The 15,666-nt window shown below is 36.4% G+C and overlaps 1 protein-coding gene across 2 annotated transcripts in view; it reads left to right on the forward strand.

The window, feature by feature from the left end:
- INTU (inturned planar cell polarity protein) overlaps positions 1–15,666 on the forward strand; it is a 73,944-nt gene that overhangs the window by 17,878 nt on the left and 40,400 nt on the right. For both annotated transcript variants that reach the window (XM_045799020.2, XM_045799021.2), the window contains exons 3-5: positions 1,984–2,069; positions 11,000–11,203; positions 15,359–15,477. In XM_045799020.2, coding sequence (XP_045654976.2) covers positions 1,984–2,069; positions 11,000–11,203; positions 15,359–15,477 — 409 coding nt within the window. The remainder of the gene's footprint in view (positions 1–1,983; positions 2,070–10,999; positions 11,204–15,358; positions 15,478–15,666) is intronic.

Consider the following 15,666-nt stretch of genomic DNA (forward strand, 5'->3'; position numbering starts at 1 on the left):
TTGTTTAATGTAGACAGTTTAGAAAATAAAGCAAAAAAAGAAAAAGCCCATACACCCAGAGGCAACATTTTACGTAGATACAGATATAGATGTCTTTTCTTTTTTCTACATTTATATGTAATAGTTTTGTTTTAAAAATAATTTCTTGAACTGTATATTCATTTTGTATATAGTATTAATAGAGTAGTAAACGAACTTTGACATATATTTTCATAGCCCTCGGTGCCCTGCAGTTACACATTTGATATTAAGCAGATGCTGAGGAATGCATTGATGGATTTTCTCAAATGATTAATTTTACATTGAGGAATTGAGTACTGTAATAAACTGATTTCACCTTTTTCTATTTCATTTGACTTTTGAATGTATCTTTTTTTTTTTTTAAGATTATTTATTTATTTATTTGTCAGAGAGAGACAGCCAGCGAGAGAAGGAACACAGGCAGGGGGAGTGGGAGAGGAAGAAGCAGGCTCCCAGTGGAGCAGGGAGCCTGATGCGGGGCTCGATCCCGGGACCCTGGGATCACGCCCTGGGCCGAAGGCAGACGCTTAATGACTGAGCCATCCAGGCCACCCTGAATGTACCTTGATAAAATTTTCCATCAGTAATTCACATTTCTTACCTAACAGTTCAAACAATTTCATGCAGTTCATTTCCTTTCAGCCTTTGACAGGGCATCCTAATGACCCCTGTGTGCTTGCTGAGAAGGAACTCTGCCCACTGCAGTGATAGGATGTCCAGGAAGCCTGCCATTTCTGAGTCACAGAGTTGCTGACAAGAACTTGAGGAAAACAAATATGTGGGAGAATGAGAAGTAAATATAACACTTCTGTTATAGAAAGAGAAAATTTTCCACTAAACATTTTAAAATATGTATACTACACTCGCTCTAAAATCCATTTTCTTATCTGTTATGACAATACATGTATGTCTCTTACTTTTAGAGCTTTGTTAGACATGTTTTCAGATGGTTACTTCCTACAGTAGTACTACAGATGGTTACTACCTCTGTTGTCCAAGGCTGTTCACAAACATCCTTGAAAAAGTAATCCAGAACAAGGACTTTTAGTACTTTGCCTTGCAAGATGTACGAAAACACGAGAGACTGATGGAGAATCGTCTACCAACACTGATATCTATATACATGTTTATAATCTGTCTTCCCCAGAGTATGAAGCTCCGTGACGGTAGAGATTTTTGTCTGTTTTGTTCAATTCTCTATCTATAGTGCCTAGAACAGTGCATGGCACACAGTAGGTGCTCAGTGAATATCTGTTAGATGAATATTCATTATTTGGTCCATTTCCTAATGATATATTTAGGAATGACAAAAAATAACCTTGGTATGTATATATTTCTATTAGTAAAACTCACAGTATTTTGATATTACCTCTATGTTATAAAAGTAAATTTCCATTTTAACACTGATCTTTATTTTATGAAAGCCACCAAATTTGATAAACATACACATTTAAAGAAAAGCCATGGAAATGGAGCTTTTACCAAAACATGTGGGTTTTGTTATGGTTGGGGCCTTTGAAACAAAGAGCTGTGTGTAGACACAGATCAATAATAGCGGTGAATGCCACAGCATATTGAGTTATGATGTACCACATGGATTTAATTTAAATTTCAGCCAAATTTTTTTTACTGTGGGTTTAACTGATTAGATTTAATTTTGCTAAGTGCCGTTCTTGGTTTATGCTACAAATTTTTTATTTGTCCTTTGAGTTTACATAATTCTACCAATTGTATCCAAAATGAGAATATTCATCTCTTAGTTCTGGCGTAACGTTGGGCTGTATTATAGTATAAGAAAGGAGTGGAGTGGGAGCTTAGCTCTGCTGCTATGGCCTGTATAATAACACATAATGAGTTCCATAGTACTTTGAAGAGGTTGGAATAGATGCTTTTTAATGTTCTAATTCTAGGTCTTTTTGTTTTTGGATATTCATAAAACGACCTTTGTTATTTTGTTTTCAGGTGATGTCCTTGTTGCTGTGAATGATGTTGATGTGACCTCTGAGAACATAGAGAGAGTTCTGTCTTGCATTCCTGGACCTATGCAGGTATGAACAGTGTTCTTTGTATTTTATGATGAACTACAGAAAATAAAGACATCCTACATGTACTGTTCTCTTTTTTAAGATTCTGAAAATCATCATGTATAAGGTGAGTTACACTTACATACTTAACTATTTAAAAAATTTTAGCTCCTGCTAACATTTTTAGCTTTTGGAGATTATTCTAAAAAGAGAGAGAAATATCTATAAATAAAACTCCTCCTATGTAAAGCAGGAATAATGACAGTAATTTAAAAAATATATATAATGACTATCATGCCATTATGATTACTATAATGTTGATAAAGATCCAGTTCCTAGAGAAGTCATTTTAAACAGTCATGAAATTTTCTTTTCTGTGATTTACTCAAATCACAATTCCTATAAAGTTTTTTTAGTGTGGTTTTATTTATATTAAAAATTAGTTATACTATTTTCTTGATTTTTTTTCTGTTATCTAATTTAGCCTTATTCCTGAGCCTTTATGGAGCTACTTAGTGAATTATTTTTCATTCCTTGTAGGTAAAAATAAATCTCTTTCATAATAGTTATTTTGATAGTCTAAGCATTGACATTTTGTGTCATAGGTGACATTTTTAGGTCATTAGATGTGTTTTGAAAGTGCTGTACTTTCTATTTAGGAATGCTCTGCTCTTGTTAGTATCAGGAATTAGCTTTCTCTCTTTTGAGGGGTAGGGAGGATGATATGCTTTAGGTAGGTTAGATATTCCATCAGACTATGAAAGGATGAACCACTTTCTGGATTGATCAGGATGAAGAACAGAATCCCTGATAAAACAGAATCTTCCTGCGTCTGATTTGAGATTCCAAAATAATAGGACCCATGATGAAATTCTTTATTTTCTAAGAAATAACATTTCTTATGTTCACTTCTTTCTCTTAAAACACACACACACACACGCACACACACTCCCCAACGACACACATGGATGCTCTGTAAAAGTGCTATCTTTGTGCAAATGCAAAATGAAAGTGCTAGAATAACTATGGCAGCCAGTGACCAGCAGTGCCTATGAATGGATAGGGAGATGTCGATGGAGGCAGGGTGATGTTCGAAATATTAACAGTTGGGCAGACACCAGCTGTAATGCTGAAATAGGGTATACTGTTGTCCCCTTTGGTTGTCAGGTGTAGAGAGGTCGTAGGGTGAGCCAGGGTATTAGGGCACCTCAGGGGGCTCAGACAGCAGCTACTTACCAATCAGTAATGAAGAATTACAGTATTTTAACAACTGAAACAGCTTCACCCAAGCAAACTGGCTGCACAACAGCCCCGGGTCAGGGCTCCTCCCTCCTGCCTCTGTCAGTTGCAGGTGTCTGCCAGTGTAGCTAGAGTTCAACCACGGCTCTTCTGTCTTCCAAAAATACTGTGTTTATAGTGGAGGCACATTATATTTACGTTTAGTTAACATTTGCAAATACAGCTATGCACACTCAGAAGTAAAAAAAAAAAAGAGGAAGAAATAATGATTTAAATATTTTGGTCCAAATCCACCCACCATTTACATGTCCTTGTTAAGTATGAAGTAGGAGTCGTGTATCTGCTGTTGGCCCAGTTTGCCTTTTATGGCACGAGCATCTTGCTACATTAAGTGTGGTTCTGTATTTAAATACACACACAGCACACAGCTTTTATGTGCCAATATGTACATCTTGTGCCTAAATGAAGAAACAGCAGTTTGTTTTGAAAATGGAAGAAAAACTGTTTTGAGTTGTTTGAATTTATCGTATTGAGAGAGTATGTTATACTCCAGCACATTCTCCTTCCTAACGTAAGCTCAGAGTGATTTTGACAGTATGTAATTTGAGAATGTAACTCCATCATAAGATGTATATTATTAAAACCTTTAATTTAAGAAAATGAGCTTTCTTATTATAAAGTTTCATTGTAAGAGTTGGAAAATATGAAGAAGTAAGGGACAAAATCTTTTAAAATCCCATCACCTGAGGAAAATCATGATTAATATTTCAGAATATTTTATTCTAGTTTAACCCCTTGAGTATAAACATGTATGCATTTGTTTGTCTTACTAGCAGACTTAGTATTACAGCTGTGTCATACTCAAAAGCAAGCACCAGCGTTTAGCATGATGTATCTTTAATAATGGTTTAGAACATAGTTAAAATTCCTTTAACTAGAAGTAATGTTTTATCAGTAAACCACATTTTTCTTACCTCATTAGTGTTGAAAGGGGGGTAAAGTGTAAGCTTCTCACTACCAGCCGTGTAAACTAGGAGGCTCATAGGAGGCTCAGGGAGGACCGGGGTAGCAGTGGGAAGGGAACTAGTGTTGGTACGTACCAGGCAGTATGTTGGTGCTTTGCTGGTATCATTTCCTTTAGTAATTTCGTTTATTCCTCCTAACAGTCTGATACCTATAATTGTGTTTCTGTTTTGTACGTGACGAAAAAGAATCTAAGAGAGATTTAATGATTTCTCCAAGGTTGCAGAATTAATAACTCAAGGAACTGAAACTGACTCCAGAGATGATCCTTCCGTCTCTCACACAACCTGGGTGGGGCTTTGTTCTCGCTGGGCCAAAACTCGCTGAGGCGGACTTGTCCCAGAAAAGGTTGTTTTACCTGATTTGTGTCTATGGCAGCTGAAATAGTTATTCAAGCAGTAAGAGAAGAGGAATGCTGATTTATAAAGAATACCATAGGAGACTTTTTAACATTGAAATTTGGAACTATCTAACGGCAATATTCTAAACTTCTACTCGGTGTGTAAAAGTGGTCTGAACGCTTCTTGTCATCTGACAGAAGATGGCCTGGGAGCTGTCTACGATGTGGTAATGTGGTGGAATGAGGTCAGAGCTCCCATTTTAAACCTTGCTCTGAGCAAATTGCCAGACTGTTCTGGGTTTCAGTTTTCTCATCTATAATCAGAGGAGATTTGAGCAAATATATCTGAGCCCAGTTCCAATTCTGCAGTTCTGTGCTTGATTTTTAAATAAGTTGTTATAAATAGATTCAGAATGAAATCCAGAGTTGAAGCCTATATGCTAGGTGAGGTACAAAAAGCCCAGATCATTTCTTTTAAAGCCAGGTTTTAACATTCTGCAAAAATAGTTGTCTTAGAGTCTCCAAAAATGTTCTGTCGTGAAAGAAAAAAAAAGGCTGGAGAATTGTTCTAGACTGAGGAAGAATGAAGTGACATATAACTAAATGTAGTGGCTAATCCTTAATTGATCCTGGATTGCAGTGGGGGAACAGCTGTATTGGGACAATTGGGGAAATTTGGGAAAAGACTTGGAGAACAGTATTCTATTTAATATTCAAATTCCTAAGTGTGATAATTATATTTGGTTGTGTAGGAGAAAGCCCCTATCCTTAGGAGATACGTGCTCAGGTTTTTAGCAATGAAGCATTAAGATGTCAGCAGATAATTCTGAAGTGATTCAGCCAAATGTTTCTTTGAATACATAAAGTGGGGGTGAGGATGGAAGCCAAGGGGAATGAGACAGAGAAGAGAAGGAGAAAGCAAATGTGACAAAATGTTAACAATTGGTGAAACTGGGTGAGGAATAATGCATGGGTGGTTATTAGGTTATTGCAACTTTTTTGTAGGTTTGAAATTTTTAAAAATAAGTTGTGGGTTTGAGAAAAAGAGGTTTTCGGTATTTAAAATGACAAGAACAAAGGTGCAAGTATCCATCTAATTACTGACTTTGTGACCTTTACTGCTGGAGCTCTATGCACTCATTTATTCAATAAGCACATAATCATATATATTATAGTAAATGCCACCCTTTTCTGGCTTGATCGGGGAGCTTGGGTCCAAATTTTGCAATTGACCAGGTTTGATTGCATGAAGTACTGGACCATAGCTCATTTTCCTGGAGTTTTGGAGGAAGCCAACTCCTTTTATAGGAGATTAGCCTGTAGAACAGTAGTCCTGGACTCTTACCTCTCAAGTATTTCTTAGGTCTAAGAGAGGGGAAAAGTCTTTTTAAAGGTGATGATGGTTGGGTGGAATGTTTTAACTTTTATTATTTCCTTGTTACACAAAAGTCATATATATGCCATGGAAAAATTAGGAAATAGACTGGCAAAATTTTAAAAAATTGTAAATCTTCTCTATTTTCAGAACCCAGAAGTACCATCTGTTTGGGTATTTTAAAGTGGAGGACCGACTTGATTAGATTTGCATTTTAGGAATATTTCACTCGGAATGGGACTGGAGGTAGGGAAACCAGGTGATTGGCTTCACAGCAGTCCAGAAGAGAGCTGATAAAGGCCTGTGGATATGGAGGAAGGAATCGATTAGATTTAAGATAATGTGAAGCAAAGAGGACCATACTTCCTGCAGGATAAAGAGAAGTCCAAGGTGCCTTCCAGGCTTCATCCTGAGTAACTCAGTGAGATTGCCTAAAAGAGAAGAGGATTAAGGAGAGAGAATCTGTTGAGTCAGATAGACTCATTTTCTTCAGAATTTTGACTGAGGAATATTCAAAGCATCTGCCAGGCAACGGAGAAAGGATCAGACAGGCAGATAGCAGTACAGGTGTTGTGAGAGAGCCCCAGGAGGGCCGTGAGGCAGCAGTGAGAGACTGGTCAGCTCTCGGAACTGCTTCAGATTCTCTGGTTCTTATCTGCGAAGAGACGGAAAGAAAGAATTTGCTTGTTTGTTTGACAGAGGCTGAAGAGATGTTGCTTGTTAAGTGGAAGGGTTGAAGACAGAAGTAGAGGGTAATTAAACAAGATTTCGGAAGTGATGAGTTATGGAGAGTGTGTCTTTGGACCTGAGGAAAGGCACATCATCTCCTGAACTGGAAGGAAGGGAAGAAAGGATGGGCAAATTGCACGTACACACACATACACACACACACACACAAATATTTTGAGAGAGACAGGCAATGAGAAATGATGAAACATGTCACAAGTTAATGTCCATGGGGGAACAGAAAGCCCTTTTATAAGAAGTTTCATGTAAGCTATTTTGTATTAGATGGTTTTTTTTTCCAGATTTTATGTATTTATTTGTTTGTTTGTTTATTTATTTATTTAGAGAGCATAAGTTGGGGGAGGGGCAGAGGGAGAGGGAGAGAGAGACCCCAAGCAGACTCTGTGCTGGGCATGGAGCCCGATATGGGCCTCCACCCCATGACCCTGAGATCATGACCTGAGCTAAAATCAAAGAGTCAGATGCTCAACTGACTGAACCACCCAGGCACTGCCCCTTAGATGTTTCTTAATAAAATTTTTCTATGAAGTATATCCTTAATATTTATGTATATCAACCCCTTTTTAAAAATAGCACATAAGTCTTAATTTAGTTATTTGTCTCGTCCATTATCATTTTATCAAGGCAACCAGATATCCTGAAATTTATAGCTACTTAACATGTAAGCTTTTCAAAATGTCTTACTAAAGTGTAATTATCTTTGCGTAATGGAGCTAACTTTACTTAAATCAGAAGAATGGTGGCTAAAATAGTCCTTAAAAGAATTTTAATGGATGGTTCTGTGGTATGTGTATTTGAGTTTTTGACATGGTGAGGGGAAAATGTCCTTACACCACAGAAAAGAAGTGCAGTTGTTTGCCAAGTGTAACATTAGTTAGTTTTCAAGTATGTCATTTTTCACTAAGCATAACAAACTAGTCTTAAATTTTAGGTTGTTGTTGCTGCCTAAAGTAAAATTAGTGAGTTTTTATTTTGAGTTTACCACCTCATTTCCTTTTGTCATTTTTGGTGAGTCACAGCCGGTCTTTTGACCTCTCTACCCACAGGAATCTCAGCTGAAAAAGTGCCCTCCCTGTTCTGAGACACATTTCTTTCTCCAAAGACCACCTTTCTCCTTGTTCATCACTGGTATGCACAGCTCTCAACTGACGCTGCAACAGACCCAGCCTGGCTCTGTGACGTCTGCTTCCCTAGGATCACTCATCTCACGCTCCCTGCAGTCATGTTTCTCCCCCTCCCCTCCACTCATATATATAGCTCCTCGCCAAAGCCCAATGCTGGGGACAATCTCAGAGCTCCCATCTAACCTGTCATAAGCTCTGAGTTCAAGATTTCCCCAAATTCTTAGATTTCTCATGTTTTCAAGGAACACCACCAAGGAATGCCACCCATGTGTTTTCTTTTAAACACTTTTAAATTCTCATCCTTAGATAAAAGGGCCCTCAACCACCAAGCCATTCACTTCATGAGACCCTTGTACAAGGATTTTATATGCTTTTGCTTATGTGTTTGTATTTCTATTTATGTATACATATTTTGAACATTGCCCACTAAAACAGATGCAACTCTCAGAACGTAGTCTTTCAGGCCATCTAATGCTTACCTGTTTTTTGATTGGGTCAAAACCTCACACCAAAATATTCTTTTTCACATCCTTCTAAGATCATTTCTAAAACAGTGTCTTTTCAGCTGTCTCTCACCTTAATCTTATATTTTAAGTTTCATCAGATCATGCTTGATTGTTCTCATATAGGATTTCTACTTCTTTATATTTTTGTTTAGTTTGCTTATTTCCCCCCGTAAATACACTAATTTTCTACTCAGTCTTTTTTGATGTAATATTAAGGGCCCATTTTTCAATAGGTTTATAGCAAACATAAAAAATTCGGTAAAGGTTGACTTTTCCATTTGAATATTACATGTTTTGTAAGGAAACATGATCATCAGGCCTCAGGAAAATTTTATGAAGAATTTCTCCCCTCCTTTCTATACGGATTACTGCTGATCTAGACCTGGTTTATCTTTACTCCGAATATATACATATTAATGAATTTAACCCTCATGTCTCTTTTCTACTTGTTAATAAAATAAATCTGAGACTTATTTTAGAAAAGATGTTTAACTTAATTCACTTTAGGTCGACAGAGATGATTTAGTTCCCTTAAGATGCCACAGACAGTTACAGATAAGCAAAATTGAATACAACCATAAATAGTCACCCCTTGTGAACAAAAGAGAATATTTAGATATTTGTCTTTTGGGAGGTTTTATTCATCAGGACAAATTTATTTTATAGTATAATACTAACAACAGTTGGACGGGCTGATAGAATCATGAATGAATTTTTTAAAAATAATATGTTTAATATTTTTTCATGAAAAAATATAAATATATAAAGTTCATTTTTAAAAAGAGCGACTCTATGTGTTAGTATTTATCACATTTAAAGTTGTCCTTAAAAATGGTACTTCTTGGGCACCTGGGTGGTTCAGTCGGTTAAGCGGCTGCCTTTGGCTCAGGTCATGATCCCAGGGTCCCTGGGATCAAGTCCTGCATCAGGCTCCCTGCTCAGCGGAAAGCCTGCTTCTCCCTCTACCTGCCTCTCCCCCTGCATGTATGCTCTCTTTCACTGTCCAATAAATAAAATCTTTAAAAAAAATGGTATCTCTTATAATTATTAAAAATTAGGGGTTATTGGGGCGCCTGGGTGGCACAGCGGTTAATCGTCTGCCTTCGGCTCAGGGCGTGATCCCGGTGTTAAAGGATCGAGTCCCACATCAGGCTCTTCCGCTATGAGCCTGCTTCTTCCTCGCCCACTCCCCCTGCTTGTGTTCCCTCTCTCGCTGGCTGTCTCTCTCTGTCGAATAAATAAATAAAATCTTTAAAAAAAAAAATTAGGGGTTATTTATTACTATCTTGATAACTTTTTAAAAAAGATTTATTTATTTATTTATTTGAGCCTGAGCCGAAATCAAGAATCAGATGCTTGACCAACTGAGCCACCCAGGTGCCCCTATCTTCATAATAACTTTTAAAAAAGATTTTCCTCCCAAATGCAACTTAATGTGTATAATTTTATCTGCTTTTAAATATTGGCTAGACATTTCCCACCCCCAGCTTTATTGAGGTATGATTGACAAATAAAAATTTTATATATTTAGGTTGTACATGACTTTTTTAAAGTGTACAGTATGATGATTTAATATACATACATTGAGAAGACTTTTGATCAAACATGAATTTATTTTTTGACTTAAAACAATCTAATTTTTAGAAGAGTCATTACATTTTAATGTTTAAATTTGAAACTTTATGGATTATTACAGTTAGAATATCCAGTTTTATTCATCCGTCTTCTGATAAGATTTTAAACATTAGGAATACTTTGTAGTTATACAGCTTATGATGATGTTCTTACTACACCAAATTAGCTATAGCTAGTGAAAACTTCTTTTGGTCAAGATACACAGTGGAGCTTCTTTAAAGTGAACAAGTTCTCTTTGGCCAGGTGGCATCTAGACACATACCTCCTTTTTCAAGTAAAAGTAATTGAGACGTGGAGGCTACCTTTCAACGACTGGAAAATGGCCACATTCTGGATTCTTACCAATCTTGTCTGACATCAGGCCGTGAGAATAAAACTATCTTGATAAAACTGATAGATAATCTTCTCAGGCTCATGGTCCCAGATCTACCATGTTAATAGTTTTTTGTCTCCTTGGTCTTTATTTTAAAGGACCACAAAGAATGTCTCAGAGAAAAATATTTGAATATCACCACACTTGAAAGGAGAGCTAACCTGTATGCAGTTCCTCTTAATCCTGTGTCTCCTCCTTTTCCCTTCCCCAGATGAGCTATCGGCATTCATACTATGGTGTTGCTCTTTTTGAAATTATAAGATTATATGAATTTTTGTTTTTCCATGGTATTTCTTTGTTATCAGTAACTTAGAATACAGTGAATAAGTTTAAATAAATGAATTTTTGTACAGAGAATTCTAAATTCTTACTCAATAAATATTTATAATAATATGTTCCAAAAACTAGGCTAGGAGCTGGAGATACAAATGTAAATAGAATACACAGTCCTCGACATCAAAGAGCTCATATTCTAGGATGATTTTTAGATATACTCTGTGTACCTAAATGTCTGTGCATGTACAGGCCCTTCTTTGTGAAAACTGCAGCCGACCTTTCCTTGTTGAAAAATCAACACATTGTTTTGTTAAAGGTAAAACTGACATTTGAAAATGCATATGCTGTGAAAAAGGAAACAACTCAACCAAGACAGAAAAAGGCACAGTCGAACACAAATGATTTAGTCAAACTCCTGTGGGGAGAAGAGGTTGAAGTTATCCAGCAAAATATCCTAGACACTCCTCACATCGTTATGTATCTCACACTGCAGCTCGACTCGGAAACATCCAAGGAAGAGGTGAGTGCCTTCTTGAAAGCGCAAGGGAAAAGAATAAGGCCCTTTTATAGTCTTTCAAATGAATAATAAGCATTTTTTTCAGTCATTCTGTGTCTTTATGGTTTTGGTGTGTCTCTTACACACAGCAGTCTTCTAACTGACAAGCCTAATGAGTCCATTTGTATAGATTACTGAAATATTTGAATTTGTTTCTGCCATCTTCTTTAAAGATTTCTATTTGAACTACTTTTTCCATAATATTTTTCTTACCTATCATTGGTTTCTGTATACTCTGTTTTTTTAGTGATTGCTCTTAAAATTTTATCATGGTATATATCTTTGCAGATTCTATAACACTACTTTAACTCTTTTTTTTCAAAACAATTGTCTTAAGACATATATTTTAGGCATTTCTTTATAGTGAAAGTCTCTTGATGGTAAATTCTTTTTGTTGTTATTTATCTGATGGTGTTTTTTTCACCTTTTCTCGAAAGGTGCTTTATAATTCTACATTGTATTAGTCAGAATAGGCCAATCACTCTAACAACCCTGATGTCTCAGTGGCTTAACATAATAGAAGTTTACTTCTCATTTCAATATAAATGTTCCTGCTCACGTGGCTCAGTGGTTGGAGCCCTTCATCTAATGGTTCCATGATTTCCAAAGGCTTCAGAGTCCTCTGCTGGGTCATTTGCATCTAGTTCATCAATGAGAGATGAGAGAAGGCATCTAATATCCCACGAGACAGTTCAGACTCCTAACTGCCCATGTTCCAGTGCCTAGAACTAGTTAGTTATATGGTCTCTCCCAATGCAAGGAGGTAAGAAAATGCAGTTTTCTTGAAAACACGTGGTATTGCCTATGTCATTCAGGTAGAAAGTTATTTTCTCTAATCTGTTTGAAGATAGTATTCCTTTGTCTTCTGACTTCGGTAATTGCTGTTAAGTCTACTGTCAGTCATTCCTTTGTAAGGAATCTTTTATTTTCTTTGTTTAATTTCTTTTTTTTTTTAAAGATTTTATTTATTTATTCGACAGAGATAGAGACAGCCAGAGAGAGAGGGAACACAAGCAGGGGGAGTGGGAGAGGAAGAAGCAGGCTCATAGCAGAGGAGCCTGATGTGGGGCTCGATCCCAGAACGCTGGGATCACGCCCTGAGCTGAAGGCAGACGCCTAACGACTGCGCCACCCAGGCGCCCCTTCTTTGTTTAATTTCTTGCTTCTGCTATGTCCAAACTGTTCCTAACCTCTGTCTTGTGTTTTCTATTTAAACAATCATATTTTTATTTTCAGGAGTTCCTGAAAAATCTTTAATCTACATTTCAAATCTGCCATGATATTCCTGGTAGTCTCTTGCTTGTCTTAGTGATTCTATACTTTATTTCTCTAAGTATTTCATACATATTCTGTGTTCTCTATTTTGTATCTGCCCATTCTACCATCTCTAAGTCCTAAGGGAGCTCTGACATGTGGTGGTTTGCCTGCTTGTGTCCTTGGTGGTCACTGACTAGACTTACTGCTTGATTTTATCTCTGGGAGTCCTGTGGTGTGAAAGTGGGAATGCCTTCCTCCAGAGAGAATTTGCTTCTGCTTCTGCCACTGACCTCAGGTACACCAGGCTTTCTCAGGAGTCCGGGTTTAACGCAGTGGTCCTGGGTTCAGCTTACCTAGCTAGCCATTAGCCCAGCACTCAGTGTCCCGATTGACAGTCTTGTGGGCATCAGCCCTCGAGACAGCCCTACCTCTGTCTTTCTGCCCACCACTCATCACTGCCAGCTGAGGCCCTGGCTTGCTTTGCAGTTCTGGGGGAGAGGATTGAAAGGGTATGGAGAAGATGTCCTTAGAAACCTCTCTACTCCTTATGTATCCAGCAGTTCAACAAGTTATGTTCTAGCCGTAGCTCTACTTGTTTTACAGCAGAAGGGTCTCTCACAGCATCTAGTTTACCACAGTGCTTCAAGCAGAAGTGCCATCTAAAAGGTTGTTACCTAATTTACATTTCTTTGCTGTTGAAATCCTTGCAGGCTATATTCTGCTTGCCAAAGCCATTTTATCCAAGGGGTGCATTTTCCTTGTGTTGCATCTTCATAGATCAAGATTTAGTCAATAATTGAAATGGGAAAGAAGGGATTTACTTATATGTATTTTTTATAATCTTCTCTGTTCTGAAAACATGAGACATAAAGTTAATTATTCTGACTTCTTGTATGTATTACTAGTCTTTTATACCTTAAAGCAAATGAGAAAATTAACTGTTTATTATATAAAACACACAACAAAATTCTGGGATGGTAGCACCCTGAAACTTTCTAGGTCATCTTGGAGTAGAATCCCGGCTGAGGCCTTTTGTCATCATTGCCTTTCTTTCCATGGGAAAGTGTGTAGATGTTTCTCAAGTGAACAGGTTTCTGTCTATTGACGGCCCTATATCAGCATTATAATTAGGAGAAGCTTTTTATTCTTACCGAACAGAGTGGAAGCTGCTGCAAATGCATGCTACGAACAAGTGCCTAAAATACAGCTAATTAAACTGGTTAGGAACTGGAGAGTTTGCCAGGTCCTTAATAGTGAGGCTTTCTGGGCTGCTTGCTTCAAAATTTGGAAAAAAGAGACCTTCTCAAATGACCTGTTTTACTGGTGTGACTTATTTTACAATAAAATGTCATAGGGTTACTTTGTTTTCATGAAAGTTACATATTTAATAAAAACTTGTCTTCTTCAAGTTATAAGATTTGGAAATTTCGAACACCTAATCAAAGACTGTATGGTTATTTGTTTCAAGTGTTGTTGGGTATTCAGCTAAATGCAATGTGTATTTACTAGTCAAGGTTTAAATTTATTAAGTAAGCACAACAGAGCTTAACTGATGTTTGACTTAATTTCTAAGGATAAAATTTTTGTAAGTGTTTTTACACTAGAAATACTGCAAGAAAATTTGAGTGTTAGGCAAAGTGTATTTGGCTAACATATTCTATAGCAATTTGCATATACTGAATGTGCTTAATAAGTATAAAAAAAGATGTGTCCAGTTTATCATTATTTATATATGACCTAATGTAGAAGTTGCCGAGACATGGACACTAAGTCACATAATTATTTCTTGTGAAGAGAGACCAAAACAAGATGGGGAGAGAGAGAGAACCAAGGAAAAGATATATTTTAGGAATTTGGGCTTTCAGTAGTAGCTATATTAATATTTAGGGATGTTAAATATTAAATAGCATAACTGGGAGCTCCTCTGAATTCTCTATGGGTTTCTATCTAGAAATTTTTAATTTGCCTTGTGAGAAAAATAGCATATTATTTTAAGTCACAATAAAAAAGTGAGATACGGAATGGTTCATCCCTTTGTGTAAAAGTTCTAGCACAATGCACATCCTGTTTTGAAATTTATTTATTTTGTAAAACTGTTTCCTGGGAACATGCTCTTCTTGAAAACAAAAAAAATATTAAGCATTTTGTGAATTATCTTATAGATCTAGGTTTTTTCCCCATGATTTAAAATGTGCTTTGTTTTAAAGTTTGAATTCAGATTAATTTGTGGTGGGCAAACCCTTTTAAATTTAAGACAGATAAGATTTTATAACATCGTAATACTGCTTTCTTTCTATCTGCGCTACTATAATTTTGTATTTTTACTTTGTAAATTTAATTGCAGTTATTGTCTTGGGTTTAAATAAAGATTTAATGATGATTTTGCCAAAGATGATGGGGGTTATCTTTTAAATGTCAGTAATGAAAGTAATTAAATTTAAAGACCCTTCCAAGTTACATGTGGTATCTGTGTAGAAATACTACTATAGGAGATAAGAAAATTTGTATAATGAAAAATAATAAAATATCATTATTAGAATTTGTTGTAAAGGGATTAAAGTTTAAAGCAGTGAAATTAATCGTAATTACTCTAACTACTCAGTGTCCTACTCTATGTATTTTGGTATTATGACCAGTTTTGAGAGTCTGTAACTCACTCTCAAGTACAGTGCTTTAAATACTAGGTAATGTATTAAAATTCCAGACATACTTCCCTCCTTGTGTTTGAGTAAAACTTCCTCTGCAGCTGAAAGGACTCATTTTTTGTTCTTTTCTTAACAAGTAAATTCTGAACTTTCCATGACCAAATAATGATTGGAAAATATGGGAGGTTGATCATTTCTGTTTCTTTTCATTTAACAGCAGGAAATTCTGTATCATTGTCCAGTATCTGCTGCATCTCAGAAACTTAAAAGTGTGAGAGGGATATTTCTCACACTCTGTGACATGTTGGAAAATGTGACTGGGACACAAGTCACTAGGTAAGAATTGATTTTTATTTAGCTTTAATTCTATTTCTTTCAAGTTCTGTACCTCGGTTCTGACAAAATACTAATACAAGTATCTATTAAATAAATGTTTGTCTCTGTAATGTACGTATCAATACAGCAGATATGATATCTGCAGGTATTTTGTTTCTCACCCAAGTTATTTCTAGTCACTCTGTACAG

The sequence above is a fragment of the Ursus americanus genome, chromosome 13, assembly GCF_024610735.1.
Source record: "Ursus americanus isolate L20-20 chromosome 13, mUrsAme1.1.p, whole genome shotgun sequence".
Taxonomy (NCBI): Eukaryota; Metazoa; Chordata; class Mammalia; order Carnivora; family Ursidae; genus Ursus; species Ursus americanus.